This window comes from Platichthys flesus, chromosome 13 (assembly GCF_949316205.1).
Source record: "Platichthys flesus chromosome 13, fPlaFle2.1, whole genome shotgun sequence".
Classification (NCBI taxonomy): domain Eukaryota; kingdom Metazoa; phylum Chordata; class Actinopteri; order Pleuronectiformes; family Pleuronectidae; genus Platichthys; species Platichthys flesus.
This window is the reverse complement of record NC_084957.1, coordinates 2,345,087-2,368,596: the sequence shown is the minus strand read 5'-3', so window position 1 is coordinate 2,368,596 and position 23,510 is coordinate 2,345,087. Positions and strand designations below refer to the sequence as shown.

At 41.0% G+C, this 23,510-nt stretch overlaps 5 protein-coding genes across 5 annotated transcripts; 1 reads left to right on the top strand and 4 right to left on the bottom strand.

The window, feature by feature from the left end:
* Nucleotides 1–1,480: 1,480 nt before the first annotated feature.
* Nucleotides 1,481–2,725, bottom strand: LOC133967568 (trace amine-associated receptor 9-like). The gene is made up of 2 exons (XM_062403106.1): nt 2,538–2,725; nt 1,481–2,294 (listed from the first exon to the last, which is right to left on the bottom strand). The coding sequence occupies exons 1-2, from the start codon at nt 2,699–2,701 to the stop codon at nt 1,481–1,483; spliced, it is 978 nt and encodes a 325-aa protein (XP_062259090.1). The 5' UTR covers nt 2,702–2,725.
* A 2,243-nt stretch (nt 2,726–4,968) lies between these two features.
* Nucleotides 4,969–6,089, bottom strand: LOC133967605 (trace amine-associated receptor 13c-like). The gene is made up of 2 exons (XM_062403163.1): nt 5,902–6,089; nt 4,969–5,788 (listed from the first exon to the last, which is right to left on the bottom strand). Exons 1-2 carry the CDS (start codon nt 6,072–6,074, stop codon nt 4,969–4,971), a joined length of 993 nt encoding a protein of 330 aa, XP_062259147.1. The 5' UTR covers nt 6,075–6,089.
* Nucleotides 6,090–8,993: 2,904 nt separating this feature from the next.
* Nucleotides 8,994–10,238, bottom strand: LOC133967574 (trace amine-associated receptor 13c-like). Its single transcript, XM_062403113.1, has 2 exons — nt 10,051–10,238; nt 8,994–9,807 (listed from the first exon to the last, which is right to left on the bottom strand). The coding sequence occupies exons 1-2, from the start codon at nt 10,212–10,214 to the stop codon at nt 8,994–8,996; spliced, it is 978 nt and encodes a 325-aa protein (XP_062259097.1). The 5' UTR covers nt 10,215–10,238.
* A 2,735-nt stretch (nt 10,239–12,973) lies between these two features.
* LOC133966983 (trace amine-associated receptor 13c-like) lies at nt 12,974–14,094 on the bottom strand. The gene is made up of 2 exons (XM_062402125.1): nt 13,907–14,094; nt 12,974–13,793 (listed from the first exon to the last, which is right to left on the bottom strand). The coding sequence occupies exons 1-2, from the start codon at nt 14,077–14,079 to the stop codon at nt 12,974–12,976; spliced, it is 993 nt and encodes a 330-aa protein (XP_062258109.1). The 5' UTR covers nt 14,080–14,094.
* A 6,562-nt stretch (nt 14,095–20,656) lies between these two features.
* Nucleotides 20,657–22,819, top strand: LOC133966981 (uromodulin-like). The gene is given in 7 exon segments (XM_062402124.1): nt 20,657–20,681; nt 20,869–21,003; nt 21,418–21,605; nt 21,702–21,856; nt 21,968–22,213; nt 22,471–22,612; nt 22,727–22,819. Coding segments are annotated over 7 exon segments (984 nt in total).
* The last annotated feature ends 691 nt before the right edge of the window (nt 22,820–23,510 follow it).

Below are 23,510 nucleotides of genomic sequence, written 5' to 3'. Positions count from 1 at the left end.
ACATTTTCTGAAACAAAGCTACAGAGCAGAGGAAACTGAATGTTCTCGATCACTTCAGTATATCACAGCTGCTATTTATCTATTTATCATTGTATCTAACATTAATGCATCATTGTCAACGGTTGTGTCTCTATGTTTAAATGATTATTAACAAACTACATCAATCACAAACTATAAGACATGTGGGATCATTGATCATTTATAAATATTGACAAGACAATGAACCCAAAGTGTCTTTATCAACCCCCCCTTAAAGCATTAAAATACCCACATGGTCTCTATTGTTTAACTTATGTCCAACTTTTTATACAAATTCATTCTTCAAGTTTCAAGTTTTATTTGTCATATTCAAGTTAATCCAGGGTTAAACATTACAATGGAAAGTACAGAAGGAAAAGAACAGGTCAGCTCAGCAGTGTTATTAGAGCAATAATGAAATACATTCAGATAAAACAATGTCAAAGAGCTTAATGTAAAAAAAGTCAAATACAATCATATAAAATGATATATAGTAGAGGAGTGACAACTTAAATTCTATAATAATATATATATATATATATATATATATGTATAAGTTAAAAACAGATATGCAAAGGATTGTTGATTGTGAATTAAACTGAGTTATTACTTCAATCTCTTCACCTCTTTTACCCTTTGCGTTTTGCGCTCCTCTCTGGAGCCAGGGCCTGGTTTGTCCCTTCTAGGCCTCTGTAGAAACATGGTGAAGAGGACCGAACATGTATATAAAAGACTGGTTCTAAGGTAACAATAAACACGATCACTCTTAGTTCCATGTGATCATACAGTAATAACAATATAAGACCTAATTTTCATCTCCTGCTGATAGAGTCCCCTGAATCCTAAACACTGGATCATTAATGTTCAGCTTTGAAAAGTAAAAATAAAATCACCCTCGACGGGACCTGAAGCAAACATAACATTTCTGAGATGTCAACTCTGATCTGTTGTGGTCAGTTTCTATAGTTTTGTTTGTGTGAGCAAAACAAATGTGTGTTTGTACAAGTTATATGCAAAACATAATATTTATCCATGAATCAGGAAAAAACTCTCCCTGTATTTCTGTGCTGTGTCAATTTTTATTGACTGTTACTGATTCTGCTTTTCATTCCAGTACTTTATGAATCTTCTGTCTCTATAATACATTTTTTATGTAAAAAATTAGGAACAAAATTCACATTTATTTACTTTCACAATCAATGAAAGCAAGTCGCTATATAACTTACTTGTATTGGAGTAAAAAAGTTTGCCTGTACTCTGAAGTATTGCCTCTAATGCCAGTGGCTTCAATCTTAGGGAGAAATATATAAAAGAATATCATTAAATAAAAAGAAGCAGGCATAGAGAAACTTTTTAATTATTTGAGAAACTGAAACAGTGAATTTCCTAATTTACCCTGAAACCAAGTGAACAGAGGTTGAATCCAGTACATTTAGTTTCCAGTCATTCCTCTCTACTTCCTCTACAGCACCTTGTCCTCTCTGGAGCCAGGCTGCAGAATCTTCAGCGTCACAATGTGTTTGATGGTTTTTCTGAACCAAGGGTAGAAGAAAACATAGATCACAGGATTCAAACAGGAATTAAAATACAACAACCAAATCTCCAGGGCTGCAGACGACGCCCCGACCAAGTTACTCTCGGCCGCAACCGCGAAACAGTAATAGGGACAGGAGCAGAGCAGGAACACCACGATCACAATACCCAGAGTCCTGGCGGCTTTCAGCTCAGATCTCGTAGCTTTCACAGACTCTGAACGCTCTCCAGCTGCGATGTGACCACGCAGGGCTCGAGCCTGAGACACCGCCACCGCAAACACTCGCAGGTACAACACGACAATGACCAGAATAGGGCCCAACAAGGTCACAACAAGATCCACGAGGCCTTCAGCAAAATTGACGACAACTACGCAGTGTCCATAACAGGAGCTTAACCTGCCGGGCTCTTTTAGGAAGTCCCTCAGTATCCAGCTGCTGTGGACGGTAGAGAACATCCAACACAGACACACAGAGAGCTTCACCCTCTTCAGGGTCACTCTGGAGGTGTAGAACATGGGCTCGCAAATGGCTATGTAGCGGTCGACCGATATGAGCACCATGCTTCCCACGGACACGCTGATGAAGACGAAACTTAAAAAGCAATGTGCCCCACACATGAGGTCGCCCAGGTACCAGCAGCCCTGGTTGTGGAGAAGAAGAACCGGCATCTGCAGGACACCCACACAGAAGTCTGCCACAGCCAGAGAGAGGAGCAGGAGGTTGGTGGTGGTGTGGAGCTGCCTGAAATGGGAGAATAACAACACTGAACACATACATGTAGATGTGTGTTCAGCAGTTATAGGACCTTGAACTACTCTGCAACACGATTGAATAAGGCACAATATTATTATTAGAGTATTTATGTCGCTGTAATGTTAAAAAACAGATCAGTCAAAACTGTTTTCATCAGTGTTTCATCAGCTGGAACCAGAAAAAACAGCATTTGGAAGGTGATGTGGAGAAAAGGTGATAATTGATCAGTGCCTGAAGTGGGAGATGGAGATGATGACCAGCAGGTTGAGAGCCACCGTGAGCAGAGTGATGCAGGACAGGACGCTGGAGATGAGCTCTGAGTGGGGGAGCAGCGTCCTCCTGCAGGAGCTGTTGATCCTGGGAAAGCAGAGTTCAGCCTCCTGCGGGGCCTCCATGTCCAGAGAGGGAGGAGAAGCTGCTGAGCTCTCCCTGCCCTCACTTGAAGTCTGATTTATCTCTTCTCTTCCTCCACTCCCATATGCAAATTCATCTTGTCAGAAGGCCAAATCTCAATGCGTCACACTGAGACTCATGGTGTTGATTGTTGTCGGGCAGGAAAGACAACAAACTTTAACACGTGGAGAACGAGAAATAATAGTTTTTTTATAGGGCATTTATTTGATATAGTCATTTTTAAATTCATTTTGAATTTAACCCTAGAACACTAACGTAAAATGTGTTACCCGATATAATATACCTGATAAAAAATACTTCTCCTCAAAATATGTTAATTTACAACAATACATGGCAATTGGAAGTTCTCTTCTTTTATTTTTCCCCGATACAACATCTCATAAAACGAAAAAAAGGTATCATGGGGGGACCCTATAAAAAGGCTCTAAAATTAGTCAAAAATTAGGGAGTCGTTAAAGAAAAATACTTTAATTAAAAAAATAATATTAGAGCTTGGAACTTGTTCTTCGGTCCAGCCGTTCCTGGCACATGTCCTGTGAAGGCACAGTCTCCATACATCATTAACAGCTTATATCATATTCCAAAATGTTTAACCCTCTAACACAGGGGTTTTCAACCAGGGGTGCGCGGCCCCCTGGTGGTCCGCGACGGCATTTGCAGGGGGTCCGCGAAATTCACTTTGATATTTCAACACCTTTCCAGATTATTCTTGAATATTTTGAAAAATATCTAAATTAGGAAAAATATGTTTCAAATAATTTAGAGGTGATTAGGGGAACCTTGAAAGGCTTAGGGCTAGAAACTGCCAGTAGTTTTCCCTTGTGCAAGCGTGTTAAAGGCAGATGTAGCGGTTGAGCTAGGTAGATAAACTCTCAGGAGGTCTTGGAGTTGTAGTTTGTATGATGGGAATTTTTATTTTTCCACAAAGAAGGCCCAAAAGGGAAGAATTAATAATGAAAATATTAAATAAAGCAAAGGAGCGAAAAACAAATACTTTGTAATAATACTTTGTCTGTACGTGTGTGTGTGTGTGTCTGTGGATGTGCACGTGTGATTACCTGTTTGTGTGTGGATGTGTGAGTTTGTATCAGGACCTTTACAGTTATTGTGTTACTATTGTTTTCGTTTCTTTTGCTATTTCTCCACATGTCAACCTCATTTCACTCTGAAACAGCATCACACCGAACAGAACTGTGTGTTATTCTCTATGGATTTATACAATGTTGTTCTGGTCTGTTGTTGTTCTAGAAAACCCTAACCCTAACCCTATAACTCACCTGTTCACAACTGCTTTATACAAGTTTATCATATTTTTATATAAAAATAACTAAACCACAGGAATAACACAGAGCATTTGCTGTTTGGCCTCAAGTGGAAACAACAACATATCTGGTCCTGTCTCTTTCCTGAATTTCAACAACGGGATCAAGTTTAAATTCATGTTTTAAGAACATTCTTGTTTTAAAGTGAGTTAAAAAACATTTTCTGAAACAAAGCTACAGAGCAGAGGAAACTGAAGGTTCTCGATCACTTCAGTATATCACAGCTGCTATTTATCTATTTATCATTGTATCTAACATTAATGCATCATTGTCAACGGTTGTGTCTTTATGTTTAAATGATTAACAAACTACATCAATCACAAACTATAAGACCTGTCTGATCATTGATCATTTATAAATATTGACAAGAAAATGAACCCAAAGTGTCTTTATCAACCCCCCCCTTAAAGCATTAAAATACCCACATGGTCTCTATTGTTTAACTTATGTCCAACTTTTTATACAAATTCATTCTTCAAGTTTCAAGTTTCAAATTTTATTTGTCATATTCAAGTTAATCCAGGGTTAAACAGTACAATGGAAAGTACAGAAGGACAAGAACAGGTCAGCTTAGCAGTGTTATTAGAGCCATAATGAAATACATTCAGATAAAACAATGTAAAAGAGCTTTCAAAAAAAGTCAAATACAATACAATAAAATTATATATATTATAGGAGTGACAATAGAAATATATATATATGTATATATGTATAAGTTAAAAACAGGTATACAGAGGATTGTTGGTTGTGACTTAATCTGTGAGTTATTACTTTACTCTTTTCAATCTCTTCACCTCTTTTACTCTTTTTAACCTTTGCGTTTTAACTTTGAAATGATTTCCTTTAACTTCGTGTCTTTACAATATATCTGGAATCTACCCGTGCATGAAATGAGAATCATAAAAAAACATCATATTTGTTCAGCGTCACTGTACGCTCTTCACCAACCTGGAGTCAGAGGAGCCAGACTTCAGGATCTGCAGTGTAACGATGAGTTTCATGGATTTTCTGAACCAGGGGTAGAAGAAGGCGTAGATCATGGGGTTGAGACAGGAGTTTGAGAAAAACAGACATATCAGAAAGGTATCAGATATAACGTTGCCGGACTGGTCCTGGCCCATGAGTGATGCACAAAAATATGGACTGGTACAAATCAGAAACACAACGATAACAACACCGAGGGTCCTGGCTGCTTTGATTTCAGATTTCTTGACTCTGACCTTCACCAGAGCGACGTCTGTGATTTGGGAGTGCATGACTCGGGCCTGAGCCACGACCACGAGGAACACCCTCACATGCAGAACGAGGATGATGCTGACCGGGCCGATGAAGGACAGAACTAGATCAACAAGTCCAGAAACCTGATCCTGAAGGAAAGCACATTCTCCATAGCAGGAGTGGGAGCTGCCCGGTTCCATCAGGGTGTCTCTCAGCAGCAGAATCTGAATCAGAGCTGAAGCCGCCCAACACAAACACACGTAGACTCTAACTCTTCTCTGAGTGAATTTGGTCGGGTAATGCATGGGGTCACAAATAGCCACGTAGCGATCGATCGAAATCAGCACCATGGTTCCTATGGAGGCAGAGGTGATGGTGAAATCCAAAATGAGAAACACAACACATATGTGTTCACCGAGCAGCCAGCAGCCGTCGAGGAGCACGATTTGAAAGGATACGCGGAAGCCGATGAGGAAATCCGAGATGGCCAGAGAGAGGAGGAGGAGGTTGGTGGGAGTGTGGAGCTGCCTGGGGAGGAAACACACCAAACACTTCACATCATTTACAGCATCAGTTATCATCGCACTGGCAGAAATCTGTGAGGAGTCAAATAAAGACATTCAAAAACAACATCTGACGACCTAAAGTGTGAGATGGAGATGATGACCAGCAGGTTGAGCGTCACCGTGAGCAGAGACATGGACGACAGCAGGAGGTAGGAGATGGTTCTCACAGGCTGAGGGAGCACCAGCTTCCTGCAGGACGTGTTGAGGAGCAGCGGGAAACAGAGTTCAGCCTCCTGGAGCGTTTGCATCACCAGAGCGGAGGAGGAGGCGAGAAGCCCACTGAAGCTCCTCAGTCCCAGAACTGATTTATCTCTCCACCACGCACGTCCTCCTTCTCTCTGGTGACAGTTCTCTCTCCACAGCAACCACCAAACTTCTCCTTTCTTCAGTCACTTCTTCTTTCTTCTTGCGTCATCTATTCCCCAGACTTCATGCCACCCTCCCTCCCTCCACTGTTCGGCGTTCATCTTTTTAGATTCACAAAACTTTTCCTCTTGGTTTGTTTATCATTGCCCCGTTAGGCTCGTTATATATTATCCACAGATAGTAAATGAAGATGGACAATGTGTCTTCCCTATAATATCTTTCATACAAACGCTGTCATCTTAGTCAGCTGAGATCAACTCGTAACTGGCGGAGTGCATATATGAGCGGGACTTCGATGCTGTGGCTCGACTCACAGATTCTACTATTCATGTGCAACAGGAGGAAGTTGAGATGTGTTGTCCATCTTCATTTCATTTTTCTTACAGCACAGAGAATATAGCATAATAACAAATAAATAAATAGAGGTGGTCTTCGTGGGCCGGGTAGACCTCGTTCTCCAAAGGATGCTCCTGAATAAAAAACACAGTTCACATCCCTGAGACACACATGGAGACCTACCAACACATGTCACGTGTCAGGATTTACACACATCTTGGAGTTTATGTGCATGTCTGCATGTGTGTGTTTGTGTGATGTTATGTAAAGCGGTAACTTTTGGCACCCTTGTGGTCCACCTTAGAGTCCTCATAATATCATAAAACATGTTCCCAGTACCTTACACTGCTCTTTGTGGAAATATTATGTGCATGATTTTACCAGAAAGGATGGAGGGAAGTCAATTTGTGCCTTTGTGTGTTGTGACATCAGAGTTGAATTAAAGTCGCACATTTCGACTTGACAGTTGAATAAGATGAGCAGATTGAGACATCAAGGCCTAAAACACTGTGCACATTGTTCTGACTCAGTTGAATTATGTTTTAAAAAACATTACAATACACTAACGATACATTGTACTACTAGTTTTTATTTTAATTTGTGAAATGGTGACAACAGAAAGTTAGATGTATGTTAATATAATGAAAAGACATACAGACATAACATAATCCAGTTAAAGTGACGTGTATGATAATGTGATTGTGTGTGAGGATGGTGTTTGTAATGTAGTAATAAATATGAGTTATTTTATGTAAGTTAACAAAACAACAAAATAGAATACAAATTAATTCAAAACGTACATACATATACCCTATAATATACCTGAATTTACCCTATTATATATATATATTTTTTTTTTTTTCCAGAATAACGGAACAGATTACCTCCTAGAATTTGATGCCTTTTGGATTCATTAACTGTTGCTGCAGGAGGCAGGAGTCCATGGGAGTGACGTCACTTGAAGCACAAGCCGGCTTGACAGTGTTGTTTACGTCACGTGCAGAGGAGATGGCGTCGTTGTGATTACACTGATACAAGATTGACATCTAGTGGTGAAGTTGCATAGTGCAACCAGCTGAAAACCCCTCGGCTCACTTCCAGAGGACCCACAATGTAAAACATCTAAAGCTCCTCTCTGGAGCCAGGGCCTGGTTTGTCCCTTCTAGGCCTCTATAGAAACATGGTGAAGAGGACCCACTCCTAACGTGGATATTATTGACATATACTACATACATTACACATACATTTATTGACATACACCACAAACATTCCTTTGACCTCTTTATTACACTCTGTAGAACAGTCAACACTTTGTACCACACATCCCAGCTCCCTGTTTCAATTCACACAAACACAAAGTAGAAGACAAACAGCAGATAAGGAGCAGACCTTGGCCTAAATCCTCTCCCCCACAACACACTAAGGCAGCTGCTTTGAGGCAGGAACATTATGACCTCTGGTAGCCACGACAATGGAGTGCACGTACAATATCTTCATCACGCGACATTCCAAGAGGATGAGGCACTGCCCCGTCTAGATGCAGCGGCCTCCATCTAGTTTTGACCAATCCAAGAAGAACCCCTGTCACGCCCAATGTATCAATATATAATCTATGTGCGCACTCTGTTTAAGCGCCTCTTTTCCTGTGCAGCCTGCTGCGTAGAACTAGAGAGCCATGCATGTTCAATTGATGGACACCGCGTTTTACTGACCTGTGACCTCTGAATAAACTTGCTTAATTTCAACTTGAGAACGACGACTCCTCTCCTTTGATTTTCCACCCGCAACAATATTAAAGACTGGTTCTAAGGTAACGAAAACACAATCACTCGTAGTTCCATGGGATTATACAATAATAACAATATCAGACCTCATTTTCATCTCCTGCTGATAGAGTTCCCTGAATCCTAAACACTGGATCTTTAATGTTCAGTTTTGAAAAGTAAAAATAAAATCACCCTCGACCGGACCTGAAGCAAACATAACGTTTCTGAGATGTCTGATCTGTTATTTGCTAAACATAATATTTAAACATGAATGAGGAAAAACTCTCCCTGTATTTCTGTGCTGTGTCAATTTGTATTGACTGTAACTGTTTCTGCTTTTCTTTCCAGTACTTTATGAATCTTCTGTCTCTATATTCAATTTTTTATGTAAAAAATTAGGAACAAAATTCACATTTATTTACTTTCACAATCATCAAAAGCAAGTCGCTATATAACTTACTTGTATTGGAGTAAAAAAGTTTGCCTATACTCTGAAGTATTGCCTCTAATGCCAGTGGTTTCAATCTTAGGGAGAAATATATATAAAAAACATCCTTAAATAAAAAGAAGCAGGCATAGAGAAACTTTTCAATAATTTGAGAAACTGATATACAGTGAATTTCCTAATTTACCCTGAAACCAAGTGAACAGAGGTTGAATCCAGTACATTTAGTTTCCAGTCATTCCTCTCTACTTCCTCTACAGCACCTTGTCCTCTCTGGAGCCAGGCTGCAGAATCTTCAGCGTCACAATGTGTTTGATGGTTTTTCTGAACCAAGGGTAGAAGAAAACATAGATCACAGGATTCAAACAGGAATTAAAATACAACAACCAAATCTCCAGGGCTGCAGACGACGCCCCGACCAAGTTACTCTCGGCCGCAACCGCGAAACAGTAATATGGACAGGAGCAGAGCAGGAACACCACGATCACAATACCCAGAGTCCTGGCGGCTTTCAGCTCAGATCTCGTAGCTTTCACAGACTCTGAACGCTCTCCAGCTAGGATGTGACCACGCAGGGCTCGAGCCTGAGACACCGCCACCGCAAACACTTGCAGGTACAACACGACAATGACCAGAATGGGGCCCAACAAGGTCACAACAAGATCCACGAGGCCTTCAGCAAAATTGACGACAACTACGCAGTGTCCATAACAGGAGCTCAACCTGCCGGGCTCTTTTAAGAAGTCCCTCAGTATCCAGCTGCTGTGGACGGTAGAGAACATCCAACACAGACACACAGAGAGCTTCACCCTCTTCAGGGTCACTCTGGAGGTGTAGAACATGGGCTCGCAAATGGCTATGTAGCGGTCGACCGATATGAGCACCATGCTTCCCACGGACACGCTGATGACGACGAAACCTAAAAAGCCATTCGCGCCACACATGAGGTCGCCCAGGTACCAGCAGCCCTGGTTGTGGAGAAGAAGAACCGGCATCTGCAGGACACCCACACAGAAGTCTGCCACAGCCAGAGAGAGGAGCAGGAGGTTGGTGGTGGTGTGGAGCTGCCTGAAATGAGAGAATATCAACACTGAAGACATACATGTAGACGTGTATTCAGCAGTTATAGGACCTTGAACTACTCTGCAACACGATTGAATAAGGCACAATATTATTATTAGAGTATTTATGTCGCTGTAATGTTAAAAAACAGATCAGTCAAAACTGTTGTCATCAGTGTTTCATCAGCTGGAACCAGAAAAAACAGCATTTGGAAGGTGATGTGGAGAAAAGGTGATAATTGATCAGTGCCTGAAGTGGGAGATGGAGATGATGACCAGCAGGTTGAGAGCCACCGTGAGCAGAGTGATGCAGGACAGGACGCTGGAGATGAGCTCTGAGTGGGGGAGCAGCGTCCTCCTGCAGGAGCTGTTGATCCTGGGAAAGCAGAGTTCAGCCTCCTGCGGGGCCTCCATGTCCAGAGAGGGAGGAGAAGCTGCTGAGCTCTCCCTGCCCTCACTTGAAGTCTGATTTATCTCTTCTCTTCCTCCACTCCCATATGCAAATTCATCTTGTCAGAAGGCCAAAGCTCAATGCGTCACACTGAGACTCATGGTGTTGATTGTTGTCGGGCAGGAAAGATGTTATAACAAACTTTAACACGTGGAGAACGAGAAATAATAGTTTTTTTATAGAGCATTTATTTGATATAGTCATTTTTAAATTCATTTTGAATTTAACCCTAGAACACTAACGTAAAATGTGTTACCCAATATAATATACCTGATAAAAAATACTTCTCCTCAAAATATATTAATGTACAACAATACATGGCAATTGGAAGTTCTCTTCTTTTATTTTTCCCCGATGCAACATCTCATGAAAACGAAAAAAAGGTATCATGGGGGGACCCTATAAAAAGGCTCTAAAATTAGTCAAAAATTAGGGAGTCGTTAAAGAAAAATACTTTAATTAAAAAAATAATATTAGAGCTTGGAACTTGTTCTTCGGTCCAGCCGTTCCTGGCACATGTCCTGTGAAGGCACAGTCTCCATACATCATTAACAGCTCATAACATATTCCAAAATGTTTAACCCTCTAACACAGGGGTTTTCAACCAGGGGTGCGCGGCCCCCTGGTGGTCCGCGACGGCATTGCAGGGGGTCCGTGAAATTCACTTTGATATTTTAACACCATCCAGATTACTCTTGAATATTTTGAATAATATCTAAAATAAGAAAAATATGTTTCAAATAATTTAGAGGTGATGAGGGGAACCTTGAAAGGCTTAGGGCTAGAAACTGACAGTAGTTTTCCCCTGTGCAAGCGTGTTAAAGGTAGATGTAGCGGTTGAGCTAGGTAGATAAACTCTCAGGAGGTCTTGGAGTTGTAGTTTTTATGATGGGAATTTTTATTTTTCCACAAAGAAGGCCCAAAAGGGAAGAATTAATAATGAAAATATTAAATAAAGCAAAGAGCGAAAAACAAATACTTTGTAATAATACTTTGTCTGTACATTTAAGTCATGAACGTTATATATTGATGTACATATGGTTCTGAGATGCAGTACAACTACAAACTGCATTTTAATTTTGTTTTCAATTCTTAAGCACTGAAAATCAACCGTTTTTGTTGTTTTTTACACAGATTTTTCTAGATCTGTTTGAGGTTTTGAAGTAGATATATCTAAATTTGTTTTAGGTTAAAAAACACCCGACGTTAGTGTTCTAGGGTTAAAGTCTGAACTGACACAGCTACATAAAAAGAAAAGGATCAAAACTGTTCAATTATTCAATGATCTCATTGAAAATTGCAATAATAATAAGGATCATTTAAAAATCATATAATTCCGTCAAGCTTTATGTGCAAATTGCCTCTTCACCTGTCAGACAAGTATCAATAACTTAATTGGGTTAGGGTTTGTTTTTCACCAGCAAATGGATGTAAACGGCCAATTAATAGAAACAGTATAAAGGTCTTGAACTGTGTGTGTGTGTGTGTGTGTGTGTGTGTGTGTGTATGTGGATGTGCACGTGTGATTACCTGTTTGTGTGTGGATGTGTGAGTTTGTATCAGGACCTTTACAGTTATTGTGTTACTATTGTTTTCGTTTCTTTTGCTATTTCTCCACATGTCAACCTCATTTCACTCTGAAACAGCATCACACCGAACAGGACTGTGTGTTATTCTCTATGGATTTATACAATGTTGTTCTGGTCTGTTGTTGTTCTAGAAAACCCTAACCCTAACCCTATAACTCACCTGTTCACAACTGCTTTATACAAGTTTATCATATTTTTATATAAAAATAACTAAACCACAGGAATAACACAGAGCATTTGCTGTTTGGCCTCAAGTTGAAACAACATAACTGGTCCTGTCTCTTTCCTGAATTTCAACAACGGGATCAAGTTTAAATTCATGTTTTAAGAACATTCTTGTTTTAAAGTGAGTTAAAAAACATTTTCTGAAACAAAGCTACAGAGCAGAGGAAACTGAAGGTTCTCGATCACTTCAGTATATCACAGCTGCTATTTATCTATTTATCATTGTATCTTACATTAATGCATCATTGTCAACGGTTGTGTCTCTATGTTTAAATGATTATTAACAAACTACATCAATCACAAACTATAAGACATGTGGGATCATTGATCATTTATAAATATTGACAAGACAATGAAGCCAAAGTGTCTTTATCAACCCCCCCTTAAAGCATTAAAATACCAACATGGTCTCTATTGTTTAACTTATGTCCAACTTTTTATACAAATTCATTCTTCAAGTTTCAAGTTTCAAGTTTTTTTTGTCATATTCAAGTTAATCCAGGGTTAAACAGTACAACGGAAAGTGATGAAGGACATGAACAGGTCAGCTCAGCAGTGTAATTAGAGCAATAATGAAACACATTCAGATAAATAATGTAAAAGAGCTTAATGTAAAAAAAAGTCAAATACAATACTATAAATGATATATAATATATATATTAGAGGAGTTACCATTTAAATTCTATAATAATATATATATATGTATAAGTTAAAAACAGATATGCAGAGGATTGTTGATTTTGAATTAAACTGAGTTATTACTTCAATCTCTTCACCTCTTTTACTCTTTTTAACCTTTACGTTTTGACTTTGAAATGATTTCCTTTAACTTCGTTTCTGCACAATATATCTGGAATCTACCCGTGCATGAAATGAGAATCATAAAAAAACATCATATTTGTTCAGCGTCACTGCACGCTCTTCACCAACCTGGAGTCAGAGGAGCCAGACTTCAGGATCTGCAGTGTAACGATGAGTTTCATGGATTTTCTGAACCAGGGGTAGAAGAAGGCGTAGATCATGGGGTTGAGACAGGAGTTTGAGTAAAACAGACATATCAGAAAGGTATCAGATATAACGTTGACGGACTGGTCCTGGCCCATGAGTGAAGCACAAAAATATGGACAGGTACAAATCAGAAACACAACGATAACAACACCGAGGGTCCTGGCTGCTTTGATTTCAGATTTCTTGACTCTGACCTTCACCAGAGCGACGTCTGTGATTTGGGAGTGCATGACTCGGGCCTGAGCCACCACCACGAGGAACACCCTCACATGCAGAACGATGATGATGCTGACCGGGCCGATGAAGGACAGAACTAGATCAACAAGTCCAGAAACCTGATCCTGAAGGAAAGCACATTCTCCATAGCAGGAGTGGGAGCTGCCCGGTTCCATCAGGGTGTCCCTCAGCAGCAGAATCTGAATCAGAGCTGAAGCCGCCCAACACAAACACACGTAGACTCTAATTCTTCTCTGAGTGAATTTGGTCGGGTAATGCATGGGGTCACAAATAGCCACGTAGCGATCGATCGAAATCAGCACCATGGTTCCTATGGAGGCAGAGGTGATGATGTAATCCAAAATGATAAACACAACACATATGTGTTCACCGAGCAGCCAGCAGCCGTCGAGGAGCACGATTTGAAAGGATACGCGGAAGCCGATGAGGAAATCCGAGATGGCCAGAGAGAGGAGGAGGAGGTTGGTGGGAGTGTGGAGCTGCCTGGGGAGGAAACACACCAAACACTTCACATCATTTACAGCATCAGTTATCATCGCACTGGCAGAAATCTGTGAGGAGTCAAATAAAGACATTCAAAAACAACATCTGACGACCTAAAGTGTGAGATGGAGATGATGACCAGCAGGTTGAGCGTCACCGTGAGCAGAGACATGGACGACAGCAGGAGGTAGGAGATGGTTCTCACAGGCTGAGGGAGCACCAGCTTCCTGCAGGACGTGTTGAGGAGCAGCGGGAAACAGAGTTCAGCCTCCTGGACCGTTTGCATCACCAGAGCAGAGGAGGAGGCGAGAAGCCCACTGAAGCTCCTCAGTCCCAGAACTGATTTATCTCTCCACCACGCACGTCCTCCTTCTCTCTGGTGACAGTTCTCTCTCCACAGCAACCACCAAACTTCTCCTTTCTTCAGTCACTTCTTCTTTCTTCTTGCGTCATCTATTCCCCAGACTTCATGCCACCCTCCCTCCCTCCACTGTTCGGCGTTCATCTTTTTAGATTCACAAAACTTTTCCTCTTGGTTTGTTTATCATTGCCCCGTTAGGCTCGTTATATATTATCCACAGATAGTAAATGAAGATGGACAATGTGTCTTCCCTATAATATCTTTCATACAAACGCTGTCATCTTAGTCAGCTGAGATCAACTCGTAACTGGCGGAGTGCATATATGAGCGGGACTTCGATGCTGTGGCTCGACTCACAGATTCTACTATTCATGTGCAACAGGAGGAAGTTGAGATGTGTCGTCCATCTTCATTTCATTTTTCTTACAGTACAGAGAATATAGCATAATAACAAATAAATAAATAGTGGTGGTCTTCGTGGGCCGGGTAGACCTCGTTCTCCAAAGGATGCTCCTGAATAAAAAACACAGTTCACATCCCTGACACACACATGGAGACCTACCAACACATGTCACGTGTCAGGATTTACACACATCTTGGAGTTTATGTGCATGTCTGCATGTGTGTGTTTGTGTGATGTTATGTAAAGCGGTAACTTTTTGCACTTTGTGGTCGGTTGGACAAACCTGAATTTGTCCTCCCTCCATCTTCTTCCCTGGAGCTAAATCTCAAGAGACAGACCTGAACAATGAACCTGTCAATCTCTTTCCTGCCCCGTTACATTCCAGACCAGCAATTTAACATTTCAGCTTCTGGAATGCTTTTCGTGTTTCTTGTACAACAGTGTACAAAAGCGAGCATGTCCAACCGGTTTTTATATAGTATGAGTTATAGAGCTAAATATAAATACAGCGGTGAGCAGCGATTTGCATGTTGTAACCATTTCATGTTTAAAGGCCAGAAAGGTTATTTCAGACATTTGTCATTAAAGAAGAAGTCTGCGCTGTCTGGAGTTTGCATGTTCTCTAAGTCTCAGGTGCCTTTCGGTCCCCAGAATCAAAACTAAACAGGGAGAAGCAGAGATCATCATTCAAAGCAATGCTGAAGACTTTACTGCGTTTGACACGGCCTTTTGTTAAATTCACTTATTACCCATTTCTTACACTATTATTATTATTATCACTTTTAGTATTTTATCTCTTTTATTTTATATATCTATTTTATTCTCCGTTTAACTCTTTTAATTTCTTTTTAAATGCATCCTTCTTTAAGTTTTGTCTCATGTTGCTTTTATAATTTGAGTTGATGCTGTTCACATAAGGCACTTTGTGGTCTTCGTGGGCCGGTTAGACCTCGTTCTCCAAAGGATGCTCCTGAATAAAAAACACAGTTCACATGCCTGACACACACATGGAGACCTACCAACACATGTCACGTGTCAGGATTTGGGGCGCCTAGCAGCTGACTTAGAACTGGTGCGGACCAGGGGAATCCGGCTGTTTAATTAAAACAAAGCATCGTGAAGGCCCACGTGGGTGCTGACGCGATGTGATTTCTGCCCAATGCTCTGAATGTCAAAGAAATGAAATTCAATGAAGCGCGGGTAAACGCGGGGAGTAACTGTTGGCTCTCAAAACAGGTCAATCTGGGGAGGGCTGTTTTAGACAGGGTAAAAAGGGTTAAGAATCCCGAATTCTGTTTAGGATGAAGATTATATTAATGTTCCATAAGGAATAGCCAAGAGAATTGCTAAAGAACTGCTGAGTAGCAGCACCATTGTTTTGTTTATTTATGATTATTAAAAGAAAACATGTTAAATATATATATCCGTCTTTTTGTCATAAATTGTTTGTTTTCACAAAAATATACAGAGAAATCGGTAATGTGATTAATCATGATTAATCCATAGAAACCTGTGATTAATTTGATTACAAATTGTAATCATTTCACAGCCCTATTAATTACACATTGTTTGGAGTCTGGAATGTTCCGTGACAGAAACCAGTTTGGTCACAAGGACCAGAACGAGAATGTGCTCACTGGGCTGAGGATAAAAGAAGTGGACAGAGACAGTGTGAGACAGAGACCTGAGTCGTCCACACAGACGCACGACTGAGCCAATCGGTCCGGAGGTGAAACGTCTCCTCCGACACAAAGCTGCTGCACTTCAGTTCCTACCACGGTAAGAACCACCTGGAAGCTTCTCCTCCTGTCAGTTTATAAGAGTAACAATGACTTTTAAGACAGGATACTTTTTACATGTACACATTTTTTTTTAAGATTTTTGGAATATAAATAAATAATTATTGTTAACTATAACAATAATAATAACGTTATTTGTGAAGCAGTTTTCCGTTTTTTTTTATATATTTTAATCTTTCAGAATAAGTGATATTTGCAGATCTGACAATACAAACATTTTATTAAAAAGGTAATTTGCACCTTGTGCTTTTGGTCAAGTGAGAAACTCTGTAGCTACGAGGTTCATTCACACGTTTGGATCGTTTGGTTGTTTTAAAATAAACAGAAAAATGTATATATTTATATATTTTCCGATGGTCCCATAGATTGTGTTAACAGTGTTAATGTAATTTAGCTGGATGCTCGATGGCTGAACGTTTAGTTCCCATGTGAGTTGATCCCCTCTCGGTCTCTCCGACTGAGTTCATCAAATAAAGAAGCTGAAAATCACTTTAGAAATTTATAAATGCAAACGTGTTGAATTCAGTTTGAATGCACCAGTTGAGAATGGAACATGGGACAGTGACGGCAGATAAGCAGTTAAATGTAAGATCACTGCTGTGATGCAAATGATAATTAAAGCTTTAACAAGAGTGACTGGATTTACTTCACAGTGGAAAAGCGTCTATCACCTCAGGAGCTGTGAGGTGAAACATTTCAAGGATTTCAAAAATGCTTTTATTCATAATTAGGGGGAAGAGGAGAAAAAGAAAAACAACACAATGTAAATATGTCCATTTTATAATTTGCACAATTTTCAGTTTGAAAAAAAATGTAACGGAGACTTTACAAGTTTGTGTAACTGTGTTTCAGATCCCTGATCGGCCGCCAGCATGTTCAACATATTATACCTGGCTGCGCTCAGTGTGCTCGCAGGTGAGAGGTTACACAACTCACACACAACCACTCACTTCATTCACACTGACAAGATGTCGTGTCGGGATGAAAGGACGCATTTGAAATAGCTTAACAATGAGAAAGTCTATTGCTCTGACGGACGCAGCCTCTGAATTGAGACACATCTTTCATAACAGAGTAATGTAGCTTCAAGAGGTCAGACCTTTACTGCGAAAATATGACCTTCTTTTATTTTTCTTTAATCATAAAACAAAAAATAAACCTCAACAAATTGACTCCTGAGATCTAAGGTTACCAATTAACCAAAAACCACTTGTCTCGATATCTGCAGGTACGGCAACGACCCTGGATTTTAACAGTTCAGCTGAATTGAACATCACGTCATGCCCCATCACCTACTACGGACAGAAATATGAAAAAATATATGTGAGTAATAAACGTATAAATGTGTTTTAATCAACCTACCAATTACGTTAATAACTAACTAATCAAATGTTTACATGTTATGTTGATGTTGTGTCTCCTCCTGTCCAACAGGTGGGCTACAATGCCAGCATAGTGACTGTTTGCTTCAATGGTGAGTACGAATCTGGAATCAAGAACGACTGCATTCTGATGTCGGGAGGAGCGTCTGACAGAGGAACCCTGGATATTTACCAGATGAATTTCGCACTTGGATCTTATGTCAAAAACCAGCTACCGAACCTGAAACATGCTGGAATATGTGGCAACTTAATTAAATTTGACAAAACAGACGTGTCGGTGAGAATCAGACGGGAACTTGTTCTGACACGTGTTCTTTTCAGGTCTTCTGATTTTAAAAACATTTCTTTCCTGCTTTTTGTCCAAATTCTCTTCTCAGGTTCAAATGTTTGAACTTTTAAATGTTGAACCACAAATGGCTCTGTCATTCAAGACGTATTCTACATTCACTGCTTCTCATTTCGTGAGTAAATTAATCAGGAGTATGGTATGAGTTGGTCATTGTTCTGTTGGTTGTGTTGAGTCTCGTGTGTAAATCCCGATTTATTAACGATATATCTGTAGAAGTCTTGGACGATTACTACACATTTGTTTTTCTGGCACTTTCCAGGAACTAGACGCGCAGGTCAATGGCCTCACATTCTCTGAACAGAGATTTCCTAAAAGTAAAACAACTTCATTTGTCTACACAGAACTAAGCGGTTGTAGACGCTCTGGTGAGTAAACAAAATGTTTATTAAAATCCATATTTAGACCTCAAAAGCAAAATCCAAATCTAAATCACTATTATGCTTTCTTGAGGCTATGGTGATATTTTTTAAACCAACTAAATATAGTTTTCCTGACTTCTAGGCGTTGTTTATAAGACAAACACGACAGTTCTAGACCCAAGCATCTGCTCCACTGTTTCCTGTGATGCGGGAGCAGTTGCTGATGTCAGTGTCTGTGATCCCAAGGAGACTTGCAATGGAAATGGCAGGTTACATCAAATTCCATAAGTTCATCATATGTTTCAGTCGTTACCAAACACTGATGGTGTTTTGTTCAGTATATGAATTTGCTCCTCCGCCTCCATCAGCTGCATCATCCCAAACAACGTGTGCACCATGATTGGCTCCACGGTCATTGGTTTCGCTGGGCAAGTCCATGCTGTGCTGGACCGCTGTGGCTACACTCTGTTCAAGTCCACATCCATCCCCGGCTTCCAGGTGGTGGGCGTCTTCCAGGAGCGACGCCGGAAAGACGTCAGCTTCTTGAAACGTGTGATCCTGCAGCTGGACGCGGCGGGAGTTCAAATCTCTCTGGAACAAGGGAGTCGAGCTCTGGTGAGTCACGCTCCATAGAACCCGTTGCTGCACAAAGAGCTGTTCACCTGTTGATTCAACGTTTGGTGAAAGAACCCTGAACTGGAGAATCTGCTGATGTTGCTGTTGTCTTGATCGACAGCCGCACCAGCCGCCGTCGATTCAGAGCAATAGAGTTTATTATTTAATATTGAATCGTATGACTGAATTGGCCATAAGATGAACGTTTCTCTAGATATGCGAGAGATTTCTGGAATCAGTAGACAGATGATGGTGATGCGTGTTTCTTTCTTTAATAATGAAAACCATGCTAATTATGACAAAAGTTCAAATTGGATTCAACATTTTGCTCGTGGACTTTTTTTCTGACTCGTTGCTCCGCTGCCGTGATGAAGCTTGACACCAGAGAGCTTCGTCTCAACACCACAGCGATGGTGGTCCATGGGTGGGAGCTCACCAAGGACCAGGCTGGAGTGACGGCTAAGATGTCAGCCTCCAACTTCACAGTTTCTGTCCATTTCGATGGCTCCGTCTCTCACATCCACTTGACAGGTACAATGTAAATCCTTGATTCTTAGTAATTAGGCTGAAGGTGCCATGTTGGGGGTGATGTATGGAGTCAAATTCATCTGCACTGATCAGAAACCACAAACCCAACAAGAATAACATTTGTATGTCGTGGTATAGAGAGTGATAGGAGTACTATTTAAAATAAATGTTCTTCAGTACTTGCATTTGTTCTGTGGAACAAATAAAATGGCGTCATCTGCATAAAATTGGACAAGAAGTGCTGATTTGATCACAACCACCATCTGCCATGTTTCTTCTAGCTATTCTTTGTTAATAACTGAGCCACATGCTAAACGCAAGGCTGTTAAATGGTACATATGAAATATTTAAGATGATTTAATTTGAGACGCTAATTCAAGAATCATTGCGTTCGATATTGATCTGCTCGTCACTATTTGAAGCCTTCGTTTTGCTCCACTTGCAAAGTTCATTGATCGTCACGTTTCCCTTTCTGAAACTGGTCAGGGCCAAATGGACAAGACGCTCACGGGCTCTGTGGAAACTCCAGTCGGACTGTGAGTGAAGAGAAAGACTCCACACACAGTGTCTCCGGGTGAGACCTTGAACACAACGTCCCACACCAGCAGCCAAGTTGTAGCTCAGATAAAATGAACTGATCTGATGTTGCTTATTGCCCCACAGCTGTGACAAGCAGTATAAAGAGGCTGCGGACCCGACTATCAACTGCAGCACCTCCACTGACTGGTAAATGCAAACTGAACCAAGTTGTACTGAATCCTGGAATTAGACGAACTGGAGGTTTCTCTATCCATAACGTCGTGAAAACAAGAGTGTAGTATTATAACAGTTAGCTAGCTGCACCTTCGTGTATGTGTCCTCACCAATTTTGCAGGACATTTGCAGAAGAGCTCACTTTAATTAAGATTTGCTAGATTGATCAACTGAAAGACCGGTGGGTTGATTCTAGAAAGAGCTTCATTGATCAAAAGCTGCCTGAGGATCACGATCGAAACCTGTCTCTGAGGTGAAGGTTAACATTTCCACCAGGAAGTTCTATCAACTGTCATTGGAGGCAAATGGGATAGATGTTTGTCTTCTGCCATGGGAATGGTCTAAATTATTAATGGGAGTTTTATTGATTTTAATTTTGTAATATTGACTGATTGTACTTTCCTCTGTCCTGTCATATTTGATCTAGATTGAACTTTTAAAGCACTTTGTAACTTTGTCATTGATCATTGTCTGAGATCAACACCTGTGTGTGTGTGTGTGTGTGTGTGTGTGTGTGTGTTTGCAGCTGCTTTCTATCAGGGCGTCTGTCAGGACACGTTCTGCAGTGATCACGAGTTCTGTGGGCAGAAGAGCAACGGGGGAAGCGGCTGCGTCTGCCGGGCCATGTTCGCCTCCAAGTACAACTCAACCGGCACCTTTGGTGAGTCGGCTTCGACTCAAGAGATTCACAACTCTTTTTATAATTTGTCTCAGATTTATGGAATAAGTGGAATATCCATTGAGGATCTGAATAGATGATGTGTCACCTGTCGTGGTCAGAAACCTCCTAATGAGGCCCTATGTGTTTCATTGGCTCGCATGTTCAATTAATTTGGCCCATATGAAGAGATTTGGCACCAAATAATTCCAAACATGATATAAATATAAATGTTAACAATCCTTTTTCGTGCATGTAATAACATTAAGAAGTAATACTAAAGAGACATGATATAAACTTTGGAAAGTGTCCATTTGTCAGCCCCTGAAAAGATGTTAATCAACGTATAATTAGCATCTGAATGTTCCTCCTTTCTGCTATTTGGAAAAAAGCTAACAGATCTTTATATGATGTCAGGAGAGCCAATGGTCTGCGAGAAGAACGCTGCTAAGCTGACTATGGCTAAATGTCTCTTGGAAAACAAAGGCAGTGACTTCTCTGTCTTACATCTCAATGACGAGACCTGCAAAGGTGAAATGGACAATGAGACCCACATGGTGACGTTCGGCTTTGACAGGAAGAAAGCCTGTGGAGCAGTGATCCTGGTGGGTACCTCTCAGGAGAACATTTAGTAACTGCTGCAGCCTGAAATGTTAAAATGAAGGTGCAGTAACAATGTTTGTCTCCGTGTGTCCCTACAGGCAAACAACAGCCAGATCCTCTACAAGAACACCATCGTGAACCGGAACAGCTCCATGTACGGCATTATCAACCGTCAGGACTCGGTTCATCTGGACTTTTCATGTCTTTACGATCAGCCGGACATCAAGACCATTACCTTCACACTCAAAGACAGGTGTGTGCTGTGTGTACGGTTCCAGAGGTGACGCCTTTGAGAACCAGAAACTGAGCTTAACTTACTTTTTAAGAGATGAAGACTGAACTGAACTCTGTCTTTGCCTTCCAGCTCCGTCACCCAGCAGATCACTTCTGGACAATAGATTTACAATCTGACCATGAAGGCCTACAAGGACCTTATCACCAAGGAAGCCTTACAACAACGTACTGAAATGCAACTGGACGAGAAGCTGTGGGTGGAGCTGAGCGCGGATGGGCTGGATGACAAAATGGTTGCAGTGGTGACGGACTCCTGCTGGGCGACCGACCAGCCCAGCCCGAACGGAACCCTGAGATATGACCTCATCATCAAAGGGTGAGATCACAGACTGCATGACGATACGTCTCCATTTCCTCCCACTGTGCAAACTCGAATCCAAAAATATCCCAGATCCCAGTGATTGTGGAGCGGGATCAAGGTCTCATTGATACATGAGCTCCACCAATCACGACCCAGCCTGAGAGGAAGCTGACCCAGTCTCACCCGAACCCGAGAGAGATTCTGTTCTGGCACCAACCCGACCTCAGCCCAATGTTTGACCTGATCCAGATCGTGTGACCTCACTATTTTAGATCGGTCAATGTGAAGAACAACGGACAGGGAACATCCAACAGTTTCTCCTTCAACACGTTCCAGTTCTCTGGACAGGATGGTGAGGTCTTCCTGCACTGCAGAGTGACGCTGTGTGTCAAGAAGGGTAGCAACTGCATCCCGGTAGGTCGACAGCTCCTGACTAGATCATATTAAGTTATATAAAGATGTATGAGTAGATATTTTGTATTTTTGTATCACACCTAAAACGGAACTTCTGTCATTTGATTTCCTCAGAGATGTGGCCAGGGTGAGAGAAGACGCAGGTCCATCATGTCAAAGTATGATGATGAAAACCCTGCCTTCATCAAACTGGCCTGGACTTATTGAGTAAGTTCAATTTCCTTGCTGACGGATGTAGGGGGGGGGGGGGGGGGTTCATGCGTTGGCTGAAATAGAAACAAATTCTACCCATATTTTTTATTTCTCATCGCATTTTGTAGAAGATACATCTGTATAATTTCAAGATCAATGACTGACCATAACTTGGGTTTGGGTATTTTCTCAGGTTTCCATGGAGGCTCAGAACGACCGACGCTCAGGAAGAGTCATTGATCTTTCTACAGATCTATAATGGCACATGAAATATTCATACATAATTATACATGAAGCAACCGGACGTCAATGCTGATCCTCTCTAAGCTTTGAATAAGTTGGGTCTTGATTTAGGGGTTTCTGGGGTTGTTTTTTCCTGCGGGTGTAAATGATTTTCTGCAGCAGAGGTATGGAATATATCCTCAGCTGAATGTGTGAGCGGGCTTCCTTAGGGTTCTACAGACTATACAGACTATGAAGAGTGGGCTATAAGGTTTTATATAGATGCAGCTGGTGACAGCGCCACCATGTGGGTTAGAGTTAGGGTCAATCCTCCTGTAGAGCTTTGGTATGATTTTGAAATCCAAGAAGAACTTCAACCTGGTTAGAATAAAATCAGGTTCATTTACCTTTATTATGAAAGTGTATAATCAATAAAAAGCATCATTGGAATATAATGAGTTGTGTTTTCTGTTATGTTGTCATC